The sequence below is a fragment of the Daktulosphaira vitifoliae genome, unplaced genomic scaffold (genome assembly GCF_025091365.1).
Source record: "Daktulosphaira vitifoliae isolate Bord-2020 unplaced genomic scaffold, ASM2509136v1 Scaffold_4, whole genome shotgun sequence".
NCBI classification, from domain to species: Eukaryota; Metazoa; Arthropoda; class Insecta; order Hemiptera; family Phylloxeridae; genus Daktulosphaira; species Daktulosphaira vitifoliae.
The window spans coordinates 16,263,531-16,283,496 of NW_026099575.1; the positions used below are offsets into that span (position 1 = coordinate 16,263,531).

At 24.4% G+C, this 19,966-nt stretch overlaps 3 protein-coding genes across 5 annotated transcripts in view; 2 read left to right on the top strand and 1 right to left on the bottom strand.

The window, feature by feature from the left end:
- Positions 1–455, top strand: part of LOC126905565 (inositol polyphosphate-4-phosphatase type I A) — an 11,363-nt gene extending 10,908 nt beyond the window's left edge. For 2 of the 3 annotated variants that reach the window (XM_050685387.1, XM_050685388.1), the window contains one exon: positions 22–455. In XM_050685387.1, the coding sequence (XP_050541344.1) occupies positions 22–154 (133 nt within the window). In that variant the 3' untranslated portion in view covers positions 155–455. The remainder of the gene's footprint in view (positions 1–21) is intronic. The other variant, XM_050685389.1, reaches the window with a different exon arrangement.
- A 3,219-nt stretch (positions 456–3,674) lies between these two features.
- On the bottom strand, positions 3,675–7,593 carry LOC126905567 (uncharacterized). The gene is made up of 5 exons (XM_050685391.1): positions 7,430–7,593; positions 7,263–7,355; positions 5,018–6,607; positions 4,135–4,292; positions 3,675–4,079 (listed from the first exon to the last, which is right to left on the bottom strand). The coding sequence occupies exons 2-5, from the start codon at positions 7,329–7,331 to the stop codon at positions 4,007–4,009; spliced, it is 1,890 nt and encodes a 629-aa protein (XP_050541348.1). The 5' UTR covers positions 7,332–7,355; positions 7,430–7,593; the 3' UTR covers positions 3,675–4,006.
- Positions 7,594–7,726: 133 nt separating this feature from the next.
- Positions 7,727–19,858, top strand: LOC126905566 (transcription initiation factor TFIID subunit 1). The gene is made up of 25 exons (XM_050685390.1): positions 7,727–8,310; positions 8,384–8,587; positions 8,646–8,831; positions 9,192–9,499; positions 9,570–9,956; positions 10,070–10,310; positions 10,375–10,509; positions 10,561–10,784; positions 10,933–11,053; positions 11,137–11,278; positions 13,800–13,930; positions 14,481–14,702; positions 14,763–15,022; positions 16,136–16,307; positions 16,405–16,546; positions 16,663–16,932; positions 17,030–17,388; positions 17,459–17,692; positions 17,872–18,016; positions 18,105–18,395; positions 18,501–18,643; positions 18,739–18,861; positions 19,085–19,190; positions 19,255–19,407; positions 19,471–19,858. The coding sequence occupies exons 1-25, from the start codon at positions 7,819–7,821 to the stop codon at positions 19,704–19,706; spliced, it is 5,427 nt and encodes a 1,808-aa protein (XP_050541347.1). The 5' UTR covers positions 7,727–7,818; the 3' UTR covers positions 19,707–19,858.
- Positions 19,859–19,966: the final 108 nt, after the last annotated feature.

Genomic DNA, 19,966 nt, shown 5'->3' on the forward strand with positions numbered 1-19,966 from the left:
TTTTTTTTTTTTTTTTTTTAGTGAGGGTTGTCGAAGAGAAAACACTTTCAAAAATACAGGTATTAGAAAATATGCATTTAATAGATTACAACATTTTACATTACCAGAGCAATATAGGCCACCAGCAGGTACTTATGGATCAAGTCAAACTTAGTTACCATTTTAAAAATAGATACTAAATTTTTTTAATTAATAATTTTTCAAATTTTTTTAGTATTTTTTATGTTTGAAAAATTGTATTTTATTGTGGATAAAGTAGAAAACTAAGATCTAAATATTTTAACATTCTATAACAAAATAATTTGTAAATAAACAAAACATAGATTACTATTCGTAATTTATTTTAAATTTAATAAAATTATTAACAATTTAAATATAGTATCTCAAGAATAAAATTGTGATTTATTTATCTTAAGTATTTAAAAATATATAATATATTTCACCGATAAAGAAAATCATAGACAATAAAAAAATACTAAAATTTCAATCTAAATACATTTAAAATTTATGAAATGGTATTTATAAATTTGAGTTATTTATATGCAAGTTTGTATATATGTTGATAAAATAACTAAATAGTTTTAATGAATAAATATTTATTAAATTTTAATATATTGTTTATAAAATTTATGTAAAAATGTATGCACATTCTTGTTGATTTGTTGAGTCATTGATAGTAAAAATATTACAGAATCTTTTTAATGTGTTGGTAGACTAACATATTCCACCTACCTTAAAAACATTCTGTAATAAAAAATAATAATTTAGTTTAATTATAGTTTAAATTTGATCTGAAATAATAAGTTTTTTTTTGCCAAATCTTTGTGGTTAAAATATTAAAAAAGAAAAATACAAAGTAATATATTTCTTTTTATAAATTTATTTGTATAAAATATTAAATAATAAATATAATTTCTAGTTTCAATTTTGTAAAAAAAAAAAATTGATGGTTTGTATACTTTAAAATAAAAATTAACTAGACCTTTTTTTGTATTCAATCAAAACCTTTATGCAATAATTATTTTGAAGGTTTTTTTATAAATATACAATAAATTATGATTTTATTTAATACTACATTAAGTATACAATCCATATGATTTTTAAGATCATTAGAAGTTCTAATAATTTTTTTCATATAATCTTTTAAAAAAATTTTTTTTTAAAAGTATAACTTTGGTCCCCTAAATAACAGTTATATGTATGTTATGTTATAAAATGGTATGTATTATATGTTTGAATTATTTTTTTTTATTACAAACTTTGCCTAGTAAGAATTTATTTTAATAAAGCTGAATAGTTACTAAAATTATAGTATTATACAACAAGTTTAGCATAAAAAACAACAATGAAGTTATGATTTATCTTTTTTTTATTGAAATTAGTTTTTTATTTAATATATTATTGATTTTGATACTTAAACATACTGTAAATAATAAGTTATAAAATGTTCCAATATACTAGTATAATTCAGCACAATATTTATTTAAATTATTGAAGTAAATGTTTAATCAAAAATCTGTTGTCTTTAGTTCATTGTTATCTAATTGCTCAATAATAAAAAAGGAATGGTAATTTCAATGTACTTATATTTTGAAATTGTATTCTTATATCATAAATTGAATTTACCTAAAATTACTTAAATTATAAATTAATTTTTAGTGTACTTAATTAGGTTAAATTACCTGTGGTAATAATATTTATAATCTTTTTTAATAATTGATTATTACAATCAATGCAATTTCCTTTTCAAGTAAAACTCTACTTAGTTCTCTAGAAAAATTAATAAAAATGTCTTAATTAAAAATATTAAAATGTACAGAAATAATTTAAACTTCATTCTCATTAGATTTAAGCAATTACTCAGTTTTAATTGATGATTAAAATAAACTTTCATTAAGTTATTATGTACGAATTATTTCATGAAATATATGTAGGTTATATAAATCTAGTATACCACAAAAAGGAAATCAAATTAATTTGACCCAAAGGGAACATTTACTTGAATATAAAAATACAGTAAACTCCCGATTATCCGTGGAATAGGGTGGCAGGACATCCACGGATAAACGAATTCCGCGGATAATCCGCAAAATTAAATTTTACAATAAAAACTAAGTTGNGTATACATTTATATTTTTGTTGTTATTAATAGTATAATGTTTATTTATATTTTATTGTGTTAATTTTTATTTGTTTGAATATTATTTGTATATTATTAAGTTTTTAAGTATTATTTTTATCTACTATATTTTATAGATTGATTTTATACATTATAGGCTAATTATTCTAGATAGTATTATTAAAATTTGTATCTTATGAATATTAGTATACAAAATTTAAAGAATATTGTACTACCTTTAACATATATTGAAATTTGACAGCAATTAAAAAAAAATTCCAGAATAGTAAAATGTATTCTGATCAAAGTTATAAAACTTCTTATACTTTGAAGATTGCAATGTAACTACTTCAATAATATTGGTAAATTATTTATATAAAAAAGTTCATTATTTTTTAAATAATTAACAAAATTTTAATTGGATAAAAGTTATTATTTTAAAAATTAATTATTAATACAGTGACAAAGATTATTTTTATCATATTTAATGTCATAATTTTACAAATTAATGGAGTTAAAGAATGTTTTTCATCAATTAAATTAATTATTTTATTTTATATTGTTTAAAATTGTATACATTTTTCTGTAGTTTTACTTCTGTTTTTTTTTTACTTTCAAATATTTATGTAATTTTTAAAGGAAGATAAAAAGTAAAGTAATAAATTGATTAATAATTTATTTGTATTCATTTTTATTATTATATTCCAAAAGTAGCTATAGTTTTTTTATAAAATATATTTAATTTACCTTCCACATTAAAGGGATCTATTAATTGGGAAGAAGGAAATAATGGATTTTAGAAATGACATATTTTATTAAAAAGTTTACCACAAAAATTATATTATTAATATATAAAAAAAATCTTGTAGTATAATTATTATCCTTGTATAGTGGTAGTCTTCAAATGATAAGGTCTACTCAATTATTTTAATTGAAAAATCTGACATGTTAGTAAAATTTCTATTTGTTTTAATTGGTATTATAATTAATTTTTTATAATTTGTCATTTATAAATACTATTAAAACTGATTAATAAAAATGCCTCAACTGATCAATATTTTTTAATTTGGTGACAAAAAGTTCAAATCAAAAACATTCTAATAACATCTAAAAAAAAAAAAGTTACCGATTGAAATTAACCAAAAAAACAAACTAGTTAATGTTAAGATAAATACTTATCAAAGACAAATAAAATTTTTATAACAACAAAATTATAAAATAAAATTGATTAAATAACATGAATTTAAATTTTAATAATATCTCCATTCAGTTGATAATGATCTCATTAAAAAAATGACTGGTCGATAACAACTTTTGGATTAGTATTTCGAAAGTTATTAACAATTTCAAGTAATGACTGGAGTTGGGGAGTGGGTGCTGCTATAAAAGGGATAAACATAAAAAAACATAACGATTGAAAAATTGGGAGAAACATTGAACTAAAAGAATCAAAGGTTTTATGGTACAGCAAATATAATTAATACGAATAAACTGTCAAAGCGAGCTATAAGGATCTAATGAAATAAAAATTATTAAGCTCATAAATACACAAATAAACAGTTTGATTTAATTTAATAATACAAAATAGTTATAATTATTACATGAAAATATTTATAATTACAAAACTTAATAGAAACAATCATAAAAATAATAATACAATTTTATAATTATCTTCTAATATTTGCTTAACAATATAACATAAAATGTGCATAATGTGTTTATTTTTATGACAATAGGAGGAAAGAATCTTTGGTTTCACTTATAAAATCAACTACACCAAAAAAATGAGTGAAATAAAGTGAACAATGCAATGCATTAATAACTTAGTATTTACTAGTGAGAAGTCATTATTAAGAAATAGTCGTGTTAAGTTATATTATTTCTTATTTAAGGTTTCTTTTCAAGTAGATGTCCCGAATTAATTTTTGATAATGAATATCCAGATGATGATTTTTTTGGCCTAAAAAGTATAGATAAATCAACATAAATTTTAATATTTAAAATTAACTTCTTACTTTTTATAAGTAGGTGTTATTTTATAATTTATTGATGGAGTAGATTTTCGTCTTTGTTTTATTGCTTTGATACGTTCACGATCACCACGAATAATACTCATACGTTCATGAACAGATCCCAAAATCAAATCATTTAAATCATAGCAAGCAACAGTTAACTAAAAAGTATACATTTAAAATTAGTGTTAATTTAAATATTATAGATTAACAAAAAATATTCGATAAATATATATATTAATTAAAAATTGATAATATCAATTAAATAGAAAATATTTAAACCTTAATCAAAATTATTTGATTGATTCAATTACTTACTAATTATTTTTCAATACCATATTTTTACTTTGAACAATTCATTAAAAAATATTTATTAAAATATTTCTAAAAAAAAAAATTAAAAGCATATTTAAATAATTAGATCAAAATTATTGTCTTGAATACTTGAAAACAAATTATAATTTTCATAATTATATACAACATTATATTGATTGCTTGAAGGCAAATTGTTGTAAATGGCTCATTTTTCAAAAATGACTTTGAAAAATATAAATTGTATAAAAAAAAAAATTGTATAAATTGTATTGTAAAAAATTATATTGTATATAGAAAAATTTAATTTATTATAAATATCATTCATCATAGAAAGAAATTATCAAAAGAAGTTTCATGTTAGAATGAACAAAAATGTAATAAAAATATATTTTTTGGTTTTCGTGAAAATTTTGAGGATGTGGGCTTTGACAATGTACTAATTAACTATCAATATTGACTAATCAGCATAGTAAATTTGTTTTACACTATTAATGTTAACTATTTAAAAATTATTAACTTTGTATAATAAAATATTTTAAGGAAAATATTGTAACCTATGGATATAAAATACCTGGTTAATGATTCGTTGATGAAGTTCAAGATCAGATTCAGTTGGCTGTTGTTTTTTTAATTCAACATGCATAATTAGAGCAGTTTTTAAAGAATCTAAAATAGTTTTTTTTAACATTTGAGCTTTTTCAGTTTTTAAAAGTCTCCTTGTAAGATATCCACGAACAGCTGCATTTATAACAATTGCTGCAGAGTTTTCTACCTCAGTAGGGGGTTTTGACCATTTTGCATTTGTACCATTACGTATCCTATGATAAAATTTAATATTTTGTAGCAAACTTGGTGACCGATTTGGTGGATTTTGCCTAGGAGATGAGCAAGCCCTACTACTTCTGTTTATAGAACAATTAGAAATAATAGATGATGTATCTGAAAGTAAACTTTTGTCATTAGTAAGAGTTGTTTCTGACAATGTTATTGAAGGATTTTTGTATGATTCTTGACAAATTTCAGAATTTTCTGATTGATTTAGAGATATACCTGAGGAATTCTGTGAAATAAGAAAAATCTTTAAAGCAAGTTGTTGCTGTTCTTCTCTTTGTTTTTTTATTAAATTTGATAATTCTTCTTGATGTCTATTATCTATTTCCAATTTTTCTTTTTTTAATTGTTCAGCTTCTAATTTTATCTCTTCAGATGTTTTATATTGCATGATACTATTTAAAGAAAACTCATCATCACTATGCTTACAACAGCATTGTCTTATCATAGAATTAGTATTACTATCATTTTCAAAGTCATTCCCATTAAGTACAGTCACGGCACTAGCCACGATACTCTCATCATCACTCAAATTTACTCCATGCATTGATTTAGTGTTTACACCATGAACTTGTATTTTATCATCATTCTTTAAAACATCTAATGTCTCACAAAAAGTAGAATTTTTTCGAAGTTTGTCCAAATTTTGAATAAATACTTCATTGTCCATAACTTTAGAAACTGAGCATAATGAGGAACTTTTCGTTAAATTATTTGTTTCATTAGTTATTTCTTTACTTATACTAGGAGGTTCAGATTTACAATCAATAGAAGTATGATATTTTTCTAAGTACTTAAATTTTATCAAATTTTGTTGTATTTGACTATTTAAAAATGCAACCATACTTGGGCTAGGAGACGATAATGTATATGAACTACTTCTTATGCGTGGTGTATCAGTTTTCACTGATACATCATCTTCACTAGTAGTTAAATCAGTAATATTAGAATTATCTTGGAAGATATAATTTACAAAAATATTTTCCTTATTACTAATGTCTTTAGACTTAATACACTGACTTTCTACAGCGGACTGATCACAACTTAAAGTATGATTTTTGTTAACTGAATATTCAAGTGGTGTTTTAGAAGTATTTATTTCTTCTGGATATAGGTTAAGAGAATTATTTGATTTATTATTTTGTTTTTCATAAATGTTGAGTTCATTGTTATAAATGGTTGGTGATTCTAAATTTTCAATTTTTTGCAGTTCTGCACTTGCAGTCATTACACCACTATCCATGCTAACTCTTTTACCTTTTAATTTATGTTCTAATGTCATAGCTCTTTCTTTGTATTTTTTCATTTCTTGTCTTTTTATACTAGTCATCTAAAAATATATAAAATCTATTCAAGATGACCATAAAACAATTTGGTGTCAGTTAGCTTTTTTTAAATAAAATTAACTGGTTTAATATCAAAAATGAAACAAAGTAATGCCTAGTCATTTGCATAAATTTTGATCAGAGCTTTGTTTAGTGTTTAAGAAATTTCAAACTTCAGGCTTAACACTTTGGTTAATACTCAAAAATAATTAATAAAAATCGTAAAACACAAGAGTCAATATAATTAAGCAAGTGAATTAAACAAACTTCCAAGTCAAAAAATTTGATGATATTTACTTTAAAATAATTTAAAGGTTTTTGGTAAAAAATAGTAGTGAAATTAAAAAACTTTGAAAGCAGTTGTTAATATTAACAAATTTTTTTTTTTTATTTTTGTTAAGTAAATATATTTTTTGTAAGTTTAGAATTTAATGAGTTATGAAATTCTATTGGTATTTTTGTAAATAAAATACTTTGTAATTGATAAAAACCAAACATTTACAACTGTAGAATATTAACAATTTTTAAGAAATTTCTGCAAACTTATAAAAGTAAACATCAAAAATCATGTATGTATATTATTGGGTAAAATATAATATGTATTGCATCAAATTGAAGCAGTTTTGTTTGATAGTAATTTTATTAAAAATTGTAACTTACTAAAGGAGAAACAATACGAATGCCACATAATTTGATGCATGATTGGTAATTAACTGAATTTTTATCCATTTTAATCACTTGGTAAACAAATAACTAAAATAAGATCAAATAATTATGAGTTTGAAATCTAAATATATTGTTTAAAAAATAATAATAATTCAAGTTACAGTAAATTTATTAACAAAGAGAAATTTTCATCTAAATATTGTAAATAATTATTGTTTGTAAATGTGGTGTTCTGATTAATTATTTTAAATACAACCTATCTAGAAAATTTTCACAAGTTTCAATTAAAAATTAACTCAAGGTAGGCAGTCGTTAATTTTAGTGTCACTACTATATATTATTATCATTAGAAATGTTTTTCTGATAGAAAGAAGTTACAGTTAGTAATTTTAATGTTTTAAAACAAACAACACTGTTCTTATCAAAAATTACCGATCACCAGAGACATTAACTAATAATAATGATAAAATGGTTAAAATTTTGTAAATAACATTCAAACATATAAAATTAAACTTTTTACATTAATATTATATTTAATTAAATATTGAAAATGAGTGAAGATAGTTCAGAAGCTCAACAAATGTCAAGCGATTTCGACTTGACTGGTTTTATTTTTGGAAACATTGATGAAAGAGGACAACTTGAAAACGATGACATTCTTGATTGTGATACAAAAAAACATTTAGCTTCACTATCCAAATTAGGCTTTAATTCAATCGTGTCAGAAGTTATTGGAACATCAGAATTACAAGTTTCAGAAACTAGCAATGAAAATATTGTTGAAAATGAAGAAAAATCACCTACAGCTCTTGATTATTTTGATATTGAAGAATTAGCAGAAGAAGTACAAGATGTAAATATACCAAATGATTCTAACAAAAGTAATAACGGTGATAATGAAAAAAAACAGGTATCAAATGAAGAAACCAATAAATCTGAAGCCAATAACAAACGACTAGAAACTCCTTTAGCTGCAATGTTACCATCTAAGTATGAAAATGTTGATGTGACAACTTTATTTCCTGATTTTAGAGTTGGAAAAGTAATTAATAAAAATCTTTGTATTTTAATTTTTAACTGTTTTACATTTATAACTTTGTTTCTATTTTTAATAGGTATTGAGATTTTCAAGATTATTTAAACCCAATAAATCAAGTCGACTTCCTAAAGTTTGGCGTAATCTTAAAACTAAACGCAAAAAGAGAAAACATAGTGATGGAATAGATGGTAGCTCATCTGATGTTGATTATAAAAAACATCTTTTAAATCTAGAATTTGGACCAATTCCTCCATCTGAATGCATTGCTAGTGATGATGAGGTTATTTTATAATTTTATTAAATTTTTTGGTTTAAATAATACTAAATATAAATTTTAGGATAAATTACTTCAACCAATTGAAAATTTTTCTAAACAAACCAATCAAAATAAGCAAGAACAAGAAGATAATTCAAATAATCAAGCATATTGGAGATGTGGCCCAGCTAAACTGTGGTATGATATGCTAGGGGTACCTGAAAATGGTGAAGGTTTTGATTATGGTTTCAAACTAAAAGAAAATAAAGTAAATAATATATGTTTAATTAATTATAAAATTTTATGAAGAAATAAAATAATTATTTATCAATAGTACATTAGTATTATTTATTATATATAAAACAAAGATATAATGTAAAATGGACATGAAAAAGATTTACATACATTGGATGAAATTTAATTTCCAGGACCTAAATGTTTAATCTATGTTATTTAATTAATAACAATTAAAATAATTTTGAATAACTTATAGTTCTTATTTTAATTTTTTTTAATTACAAAAAAAAATTAAAAATAGTATAATCTTCATTGGTTAAAATCTTCTTTTTTTTTTTGAAATTTAAAGAATTTTACCAAATCCAAGTGTTAATCATAAGATTATTTTTAGTTAAAAGATAATGATAATAATGAAGAAAATAACCCATACCCTGATGATGCTTATTTGATGGTAAGTCAATTACATTGGGAAGATGACATTATTTGGAATGGAGAAGATATAAAACATAAAGTTCTTCAAAAATTAAACAGCAAAACTAATGCAGCTGGATGGGTACCTAGTAGTACTAATCGTACTGCTCAAGCTTTTAGTCAACCAGGGAAAGGAATGCTTCCCCTTGCTGGTGGATCAGTGAGATTAGCTACATCTAATATTAATGTATCTCAGTCACAAAACAAAATGACTCCTAAACCAAATATGTAAGATTTTTTCTATATTTGTACTATATAACATTCAAAATTTAAAATGAATATTTAAAAAAACTTTTAGTAGTTCAAAACAACAACCAATTAATGATACTTCAGATGATACTTGGTATTCAATTTTCCCTGTTGAAAATGAAGAGCTTGTATATAGTACTTGGGAAGATGAAATTATTTGGGATGCTAAAAATATGGAAAAAATACCCCGTCCAAAGATATTGACTTTAGATCCTAATGATGAAAATATCATATTAGGTGTACCAGATGATGTAGATCCAGCAAAACAAAGATTAGATAATGCTACGCCAGTTAAAGTGAAAATTCCTCATCCACATGTTAAAAAATCAAAATTATTACTTGGAAAAGCTGGTGTTATTAATGTACTAGAAGAAGATACTCCATTACCTCCACCAAAATCACCAGATAGAGATCCATTTAACATTTCAAATGACTGGTATATCTTTTTTATAGATAATATAGAAACATTAGTTAAATTGTTGTTTTATATAACATTGTTTAAAAGTTTTAAAACAGTATAGTATAAAGCAAATTTTATTTAATGTTTAGTTATTATCAACCACGTTCATCAGAAACATCCTTACGCCTTAAAGTTGGTGGAGGAAATATTATTCAACATTCAACTCCTGTCGTTGAATTGAAAGCTCCTTTTATACAAACTCATATGGGACCAATGCGATTAAGGAACTTTCATCGTCCTCCAATGAAAAGATATTCGCATGGTGCTGTTGCTCAGCCTATATTGCACTGTGTACAACCTCTTTTAAAAAATATCAAAAAGAAAGCAAAGGTTAGTCAGAAATAAAATGTTTCAATTTTTATTGTTGTTAAAATAAAAAAATTATAAATTACAGTTAAGAGAACAAGAAAGAATAGCTTCTGGAGGAGGAGATGTATTTTTCATGAGAACACCAGATGATTTAACTGGTCGAGATGGTTCTATTATTCTTATAGAATACTGTGAAGAACACCCCCCTCTTTTAAATCAAGTAAGAAAAATACCAACTTTTTTTTTTTTAACTATTATTTTATTTTTTTAGGTGGGTATGTGTTCAAAAATTAAAAACTATTATAAACGTAAAATAGGAAAAGATCCGGGTCCACCAAACTTACGTTTTGGAGAAGTTGCATATGCACATACATCTCCTTTTTTGGGTGTGTTATCTCCTGGTAAAACAATACAAGTTGTTGAAAATAATTTATATCGTACTCCAATTTATGAACATAAGCCTTTAGAAAATGACTTTCTCTTAATTAGAACCAGGTAATTTAAATAAAGTATGGAATCTAAAATAGTTTTTCAAATAATGAAATATTTTTACTAAATTTAATCATTGAGCTATTTCTTTATACTTAAAACTTCCTTTTAGTTATAAATTGTCATATATAAACTTTAATATTTTTACATACAGACATGCTTATTATATTCGAGAAATAGATGCTCTTTTTACTTCGGGTCAATTATGTCCATTATATGAAGTTCCTGGTCCAAATTCAAAAAGAGCAAATAATTTTGTTAGAGACTTTTTACAAGTAAAATTATATTTTCTACTTGATCAAGACAAATACTATTTAAATTTTTAACTAGAGTTTTAATTTTTTTATAATTTGAATAGGTTTTTATTTATCGTTTATTTTGGAAAAGTGTTGATTATCCAAGACGTATACGAATGGATGATATAAAGAAAGCATTTCCATCTCATTCAGAAAGTAGTATTCGTAAGCGTCTTAAATTATGTGCAGACTTCAAAAGAACTGGTAAGAATTTTTAATATACTAGTTTAATTTACCCTTTTAGTCTAAATAAAGTGACTTTTGATAGGTTAATTTGGTATTTAGAATATTTACAGATTGACCATTAAGCATTGTAGTAATACTCAAAATTAATGGGCAATGTAACTAAAGCTCAACTTAGACTAGTTAATATAGTACTCCCCAGCATGGGACAATATGTATTTTATCATATATTTTTAATATATGATATGACACAATCTTATTATATAATAGAACAAGGATAAAAACGCTTTTCTGGAAAAATTACTTAGCGTGCTCGGATTTTCAAATTTTTTTTTCAACAAAAGTCTCGGTTACGAGACTTTGGGAAAATTATTGCCAATGGTCGGAAAATTTTTAACACTCGCCCGCAAGCGTTTTAAAATTTCTACCGTTTTCTTCAAAAACGCTCGCTGACGCCAGCATTTTACGACTTAAGGTTTGAAATTTTCATCAGACCCGCCCAATGACATTCTTGAGATATGATAAAAAAATCAATTCAATCCGTTAATTTTTCACCGTTTTACGAGCTTTTTTTTTTTTAAGTCCACGTGCATGGTTTTCATATGTGCAGTTATTCATTTCTGCTCATACGTTTATTATGAACCTTAATTATATGGTGTAATATGTATTATTATTAGGACACTATTTTGCATTTTCACTATATTTTATCAAAGAATATTATATGTGATATATAATTTTCAAGACGTTATAATTATATAAGTTTGTACTTTCATTATCAGAACAGTACATAATCTTTTTTTCTCATATATGATGTATGAGACTATGAGTTCATCGTTTGAATTGGGATTGATCTATGAAAACTATGCTGTCCAACGTTAAATCGTAGTTACCAATATTTTTATCAAAATTAAATTTTTTACAATGTTCCACATATAATAACCTGCTAATTTTTTTTTTTAAATTATTCTATAATATAAACATAATTATTATAATTAGATTATTAATAATTTTTGTGTATAACAGGGGTGTATTTAAGAGAGATATGGGCCCCCCTTGAACCAGCGCTATCAATATTTTTTTAGGCAACTTCTAATATATAAGGTACTAATGTCCTTTTTTTTCATTATTACTTTAATTTTTAGCAAAAAAATTTCTATAACATGTTTGACAAAGTAAAAAATATTAAATACCCTCCTAAAATAATTTTTGAATAGGCCTAAAGGGTATACCTCATTAACAAACGTCAACCTTATACCCAATACATTTTACTATATTCTTTTTTTGAATTTTTCTGATTTTAATAATAACATTTTTAGATGTAGTTTTGTTACGCTGATTCTGATGTAATATTTTTTCTGAAAAACACTTATCATGACTGGCGTAGCCGGGTACCCCTACAGGAATCAGTGGCCTACTTATGATGACGGCCCAAAGAGGCCGAAGGCGCGTAAGGCTCAAAGGGCTCCAGGTCTGGGGCGGAGCCCCAGCTAGGCGGAGCCTAGTATTTAGATATTATTGTATATTTTATTATTATACATAATTTTTATAGCCTTAAAAATACTAAAAAATAGCTTCCGTGACAGAGTCTAAATAATGTTATGATTTTCAAACACTTCATCTTAAAATTTGCCTTACAACAGATAGCTCAAGCACAAAGTAGAAAAGAACCATTGGTGTAACTTAAAAGGTTTTGATTACTAACGCCAGCAAAAACAGAGTGAAGAAGCTTAGTTCAACAAGCTAGTCCCAGAATAATCATAAGACTTACTTATGTAAAATTAGTTGATTTATTAGTTGATTGAAAAGAATTCTTTGCCTTTGTTACATGTTTCTTACACCCTGGTAGTACTATAAACACAAAAAAAAGGAAATTTGTAAAAAGGTTGGATTGGGTTTAAAATTAATATTATAAAATAATGGAAAATTTCAAATTCAAAAACTTTGTATTCTCAAACAAAAACAATGAAAATTTTATATAATTTATTTAATATATAATTCAAACACATCCATGAAAACAACTTAATTAAAATTATTAACAAAATTTAATTTACCAATTTTGGTGTCATGGTCCATTTATAAATCAGCATTTTATATTAAAGGCAATTAATATGAAATTATTAATTATTGATGCTATGTTTTGTCTATATATCTCAATTTTACTTGGATATTTTAATTCCAAATTTTTGTTATCGTTTTCAACATTTATTTCTTTCTTTTTTTGTACTAGCAATTTTCTTATATGTCGAAAATGGTCTTCATTTTTCTTGTTATGTAATAGGTAATTAAGTTTTGCTAATTTTCCATCTTTGTTTTCTATTATAGTTTTCGGGACATTTTTTAATTATTATTGCTTTCTTGTACATTTGTTTACCAATATAATCTTGTTTATTAAATTTATTGAATTATGTTTCCATTGTTTTTGGTGTTTTGGATTTTTAAAGCCTAAGATTTTTTAATAAACTGATATATTTTATATTAACTCATTTCCTTTTATATTGCCCTATTTTCTGTTTAAAAATAATTAATTTATATTTTCTTTTAGGATCGGACTCAAATTGGTGGGTCATAAAACCAGATTTTCGTTTACCATCTGAAGAAGAAATTCGTGCTATGGTCTCTCCAGAACAGTGCTGTGCTTACTTCAGTATGATTGCAGCTGAACAAAGACTTAAAGTTAGTTCTTAATATAAATTTTTTCTTATTAAGGTTTAGCCAAACATTTTTATTCTTATTTGTAGTGATGTATTTTTAGGTAAGGTAAGAAACTGTACTCTCGAGCAGCCTTTCTTAGAAATCGGTAAATGGGGTAAATTTAAAGTTTTTCATTAATAGAGTTTTCCAAGTGAAAGTAATAATTAAAAAAATTTTTTAAGTTTTTATTGAAAATACATAAAAATATAGCTCAATTACATCTATAAACCATTTTTAAAAATTAATTTATAAAATTTCAGGCCAATTTCTTAGTTTTTTTGAAAATTTATTGTTTATATATTTTATTGAGAAAATAAAAATAAAAAATTATTAAATGAACAAGTATTGATAGTTAATGAATTATAAAGGAGACAGTAGAATAATTTTGTCTAGAGATATCAAAAAGCTAAAAGCTCTACTGAATATTTTCCTGTATTATTTTTAATTACTATTTGAAAGAATTTAAAATGTAGTGTGTATGTTATTAATCTGTTTAATTATTTTTATAAATTGTAATGTTTTTTAATAATAGGATGCTGGCTATGGTGAAAAATTTATACTTACAAGTTTAGATGATGACGATGAAGAAATGCAACTTAAAATGGATGATGAGATTAAAGTTGCTCCTTGGAATACAACTAGAGCATACATTCAAGCTATGAAAGGAAAATGTTTACTTCAATTAACTGGTCCTGCTGATCCTACAGGTTGTGGTGAAGGGTTTTCATATGTTAGAGTACCCAACAAACCAACAGTAAGTTAAAACTAAGGATAACTTATTACAATTTATAGTAAAATTATTTTTAAAATCAAGTTAAATAAAGAAGAACAAGAAGCTCAACCTAAACGTATGGTCACTGGAACTGATGCTGATTTAAGACGTTTATCATTAAATAATGCAAAGGCTCTACTAAGAAAATTTGCTGTGCCTGAAGAAGAAATTAAAAAGTTGTCAAGATGGGAAGTTATTGATGTAGTTCGTACATTATCAACTGAAAAAGCAAAAGCTGGAGAAGAAGGAATGACGAAATTTTCTAGAGGAAATAGATTTTCTATTGCAGAACATCAAGAAAGGTAACAATAATGTTGGTCTTTCCTAAGACAGATTTTTATAAGATCATTTAATGAAAATAAATTAGTATCTTTGATATGAAATTTTTTTCATATTTTTTCAAAATACCATGGAGTTATTTGTAAAAGTAATTACGTATACAATCAGAAATAAATTTTTAAATCATAAAAATGAATATTCAAATTAAAATTTAAAATTAAATTTTTAATAGGAAAGATTAGAATAATAATTAAAAATATGCGTGTAAATAAGGCAAGAAATAATATAAGAATATAATTATCTCCAATCCCCATATCTCTAAATTCCTACTAATTAAATTTTCTTGTTATTCTACTATAGATTGTTTTTAGGCTTATCATGAATAAAATGTTTATTTTTTATTGAATTTTTAAATAAGTTAATATTTAAAATTTTTTTTTTATCATGCATTAAACTATAATTTAGTTTTTACAACCATAATAAAAGTATTTGTTCATTTTATTATTTGTAAAAGCATATAATTATTATGAAATTGCTTTGTTTTAAAAAAGTTATAATAATACTAAAAGAAAATTAGACATTAATCCTGATATGAGCTATTTAGTAAGATAAAAATGTTCTTAATAATATATTCTTAGCTACAAATAACATGTTTATTCTTAGATTCAAAATTTGAACATACTATAATGATAATATTATAGAAAAAACTAATATTCTCATTAAGTATTTCTGTCGCTTACTTTTGTATTCTACTAATTCTAGTAAATTTCAACTACCAAACATATATTTCTCAAGTACACAAACTTTATTTTTAACTGCACAAACAATGTCTAACTACACTTTACATTATAGCCTAAACTGAGGTGTTCATTAACCTGGGCCATATACAGTTTGTAGTTCCGCATAAGGGTATTTATCACTTGAAAAGTAGTTAAAATGGAGTTATTAAACGAAAATTAAATGAGGCCAACAATATATACAAGTTTTATTGAACCTATTTATATTTATTATTTTCTTATGTAACTTTCTAACAATTTTTAATAAGGTATAATTAATTGTGTAAGGATAGTATGATACCCTAATATGTCATTTGGATCACAAGGGTTGGTTAATTTAACATTAAAATTCTTCTCTAGGTATAAAGAAGAGTGTCAAAGAATATTTGATTTACAAAATAGAGTACTTTCATCTCATGAAGTTTTGTCTACTGATGAAGGTGAAAGTTTTGATGAGGAAGACTGCTCTGACATAGAAGAAATGGGCAAAAATATTGAAAATATGTTATCAAATAAAAAAACTAGCACACAAGTATATTATAATAAATATTAATTTAAAATTCTTTATTAACATTTTATTATAGGATTATACTAAAATTATATATATTTATTATTAATTTTAATTTTAGCTATCACTAGAAAAAGAAGAACAAGAAAGACATGAGCTACGTAAAATGATTATGGGAGAACATAATGATGATATGAGAAAAAGAGAGAAAAAAAAATTAGATGATGAAGATAGTATGCAGTTTTCTTCTACTGGACAACCAGGTATGTAGATATTTTATTTCATAATTCTTAGGAATAAAAATAATAATAACCATTATTATTATTTGTTTAGTATTTTTAAATTTTTTAAAATATTTTATTAAAAAAATTGTTCTTAGGTCGCGTATTAAGAATTTATAGAACTTTTCAAGACGCTGATGGTAAAGAGTTTACAAGAACAGAAGTAGTACGAAAACCTGGTGTAATTGATGCTTATGTAAAAATTAGAACTACAAGAGATGAAGGTTTTATTAGACAATATGCACTTATGGATGAAGCTCAAAAGGAAGAAATGAAACGTGAAAAACGTAGAATTCAAGAACAGTTGAGACGCATCAAAAGAAATCAAGAACGTGAACGATTTTCAAACAATTCCCGAACACAACCTGGTAAACATAAAAATTTTATTCTTAACACTCACATACAACTTGTCCAGTTGAATCGTGTTTTATATAAAATTAATCTCATTAACAATATTATTTTTAGGTTTTGGGTATTCAATGGCAAATAAAAATAATTCTCTTGGAAGTGACTCACCAATGCCTACTTCTGGTACTGTTACTATACCTAAGCCTCGTATGGAAGCTACTCCACCACGTCCACGTAAACCTAAGCCTAGCAAAATGAAACCAGATTTAAAAGTTAGATGTGGTGCTTGTGGTAATGTTGGTCATATGAGAACCAATAAGGCATGTCCTCAATATAATTTAAATCCTAATGCTCCTGTCAATGTTGCTCTCACCGAAGAACAAGAAGAGGAAATAGAAAAACAAATGAATGTTGAAGATGAAGATTTAGTTAATGTTGATGGTACTAAAGTTACATTATCTAGTAAATTACTTAAAGTAAGTTGATATTCATCCTATTAATTAAATATTTTTTAACTGTATACTATTTTAATTCAATATTTTAAAGCATGCTGAAGAAGTAAAAAGAAGATCTTTACTTTTAAAAGTACCTAAGGATGCATTATCCCGGAAAAAACGAAAAAATGAACTACATTGTGACTATCTAAAAAAACCTGATAGGTCAGCTAATAGACGTCGCACTGATCCTTTAGTTGTGCTTTCTACTATTTTTGAATCAATTTTAAATGAAATGCGTGGAATGCCCGATGTTCATCCATTTATTTATCCTGTCAATGCTAAGGTGTGAATAAAAGAAACATTATTATAATATTTAATAACTTCATATTGTTATTAAACTTTTTAAGTTCTGACCTATCTGTATGTATTTCATTAAATTTTAATAACCAGTTATTTTTTCTTTAAACCATCTTTAATAAAAAATTTGTTAACTATAATATAGAATATTTATTTGATTATTAGTTAGTACCTGATTATTATAACATTGTACAAAGACCTATGGATTTACAAACAATACGCGATGGACTTCGCCTAAAAAAATATCAGAACCGAGAAGAGTTTCTTTCAGATGTTAATCAAATTGTAGAAAATTCCACTCTTTATAATGGTTTGTTTTTTCTATTGTGTATTTTTTTAAAATGTATATGTGAAAATATGAAAATTAAACTAAATCTATGAAAAATTTTATTTTTAAGGTGCTAAAAGTTCATTAACAGTTGCTGCACGACGAATGTTGGGTGTATGTGTTGATCGTTTACATGAAAAAGAAGAGCGACTTATGTTGCTTGAAAAAGCCATTAATCCATTACTAGATGATAATGACCAAGTTGCATTAACTTATATATTAGATAATGTCGTTGGTAAAATAAAGACAATGAGTGAAGCATGGCCATTTATGAAACCAGTTAACCGAAAATTGGTTAAAGATTACTACAATATTATTAAACAGCCAATTGATTTAGAAACAATTGCATCACGTGTTTCTAGTAAGTAAAATGATTTCTCTTAAGTTTCTCATTCGCTTTAATTAATCTTCATAAAAAGACAATGATGCTAATATGTATAACTATATCCTCTTTTTACCTTTGTAGGTCATAAATACCACAATCGAAAAGAATTTTTGGCTGATATTAATTTAATTTTAGAAAATAGTGTGGCTTACAATGGCGATGATTCAGATTTCACACAACAAGCCAGAAATTTAGTCAAAGCTGCAAGTGAATCTTTGGAAGAGGCATATATTTTTATATTTTTATTATATTTGAAATACATTTTTGCAATAACTTATATTTCTTATTGATATTCATAATTATATTTTATTGTTTTCAGTTTGATCAATATCTTACACAAGTTGAGCAAAATATAAGTTTAGTTCAAGCAAGAGCTTTAGAACAAGTTGAAATTGATTCTGTAGCTGATGATGATTATGCCAATATGCAGGATATAGAAGATGTTAGATTCTTTATTTTTATTAGTTTTCAGTTGTGTAATAATTTTATAAAAAAGAATATATACATTCAGTAATTTAACACTACCTTTTTTTTTAAGTCTAAGTCTATGTTAATCTGAGTCAATCTTTTATTGAACAAAAAATAATTTTATTTTATTGAGTAATATTAGATAGATGTATCTAAAATATATGCTTAAATGAAACATGTTAAATATTTCTTTTTAGAGCTTAAACTCGCCAAGAGATCACAAAGTTAACATTGAAGACATAGAATTTCAAATAGATCCCGAAAATAATTTCAAATCTGAAAGTCATCAAATATTAGCAGATGGTATTTAATTAAATACAATTATATCTCATTCAATGTATATAGTATTAATTTATGAATTTTTTAGATTTGAACTGTTCCAGTGAAGAAGATGATTTTATGGAAGTAGTAGGAGAGAACCCACCGGATGATGACAGTCAACAAGTGGCTGAAGCAATGGTTTTACTAGGTAACACAGGATACAGTACAGCAGTTGAAACATTTTCAAATCAAATTCAAGGTATTTTAGAATTATGCAGATATAGCTTTTAAGCCAACTTTAATCATTTTTCTCTTATAAAAGATGATAGTATGGATCTTGACCCAAATTATGATCCATCAGACTTTTTACCAACTGGTAGTAGAAATTTTAGAATAAATGAAGACAAAAGTTTTGCTGGACCAAGTAACCCAAATAGTTCAAGCGCGATTCAAGATGATTTAGCCATAAGTGATTCAGATGAAGATAAAAATGAAATTTCAAATATTACAGATGATGCTAATAAGACTGATGGGGATTTAGGTGAATTATGGTTCTAAAATGTAACTTTAAACTTTTAATATTTCTATAATTTTATTAGGTTAATTCATAATACTATAATTAATTTGTAAATTTTTATACTTTGTTAAATTATATTTTTAATTGTCTATAAGTATTAGTTTAGTTACTATAAATGGATTTATATTTAATAAATATTTTTCTATAGTTATATAAATATAAATTGTATAATCTTTATATTATCAAATAAAAAGGTTAAAAAGAAAAGTTATGTAAACATTACTTTTTATTTTCAAATAAT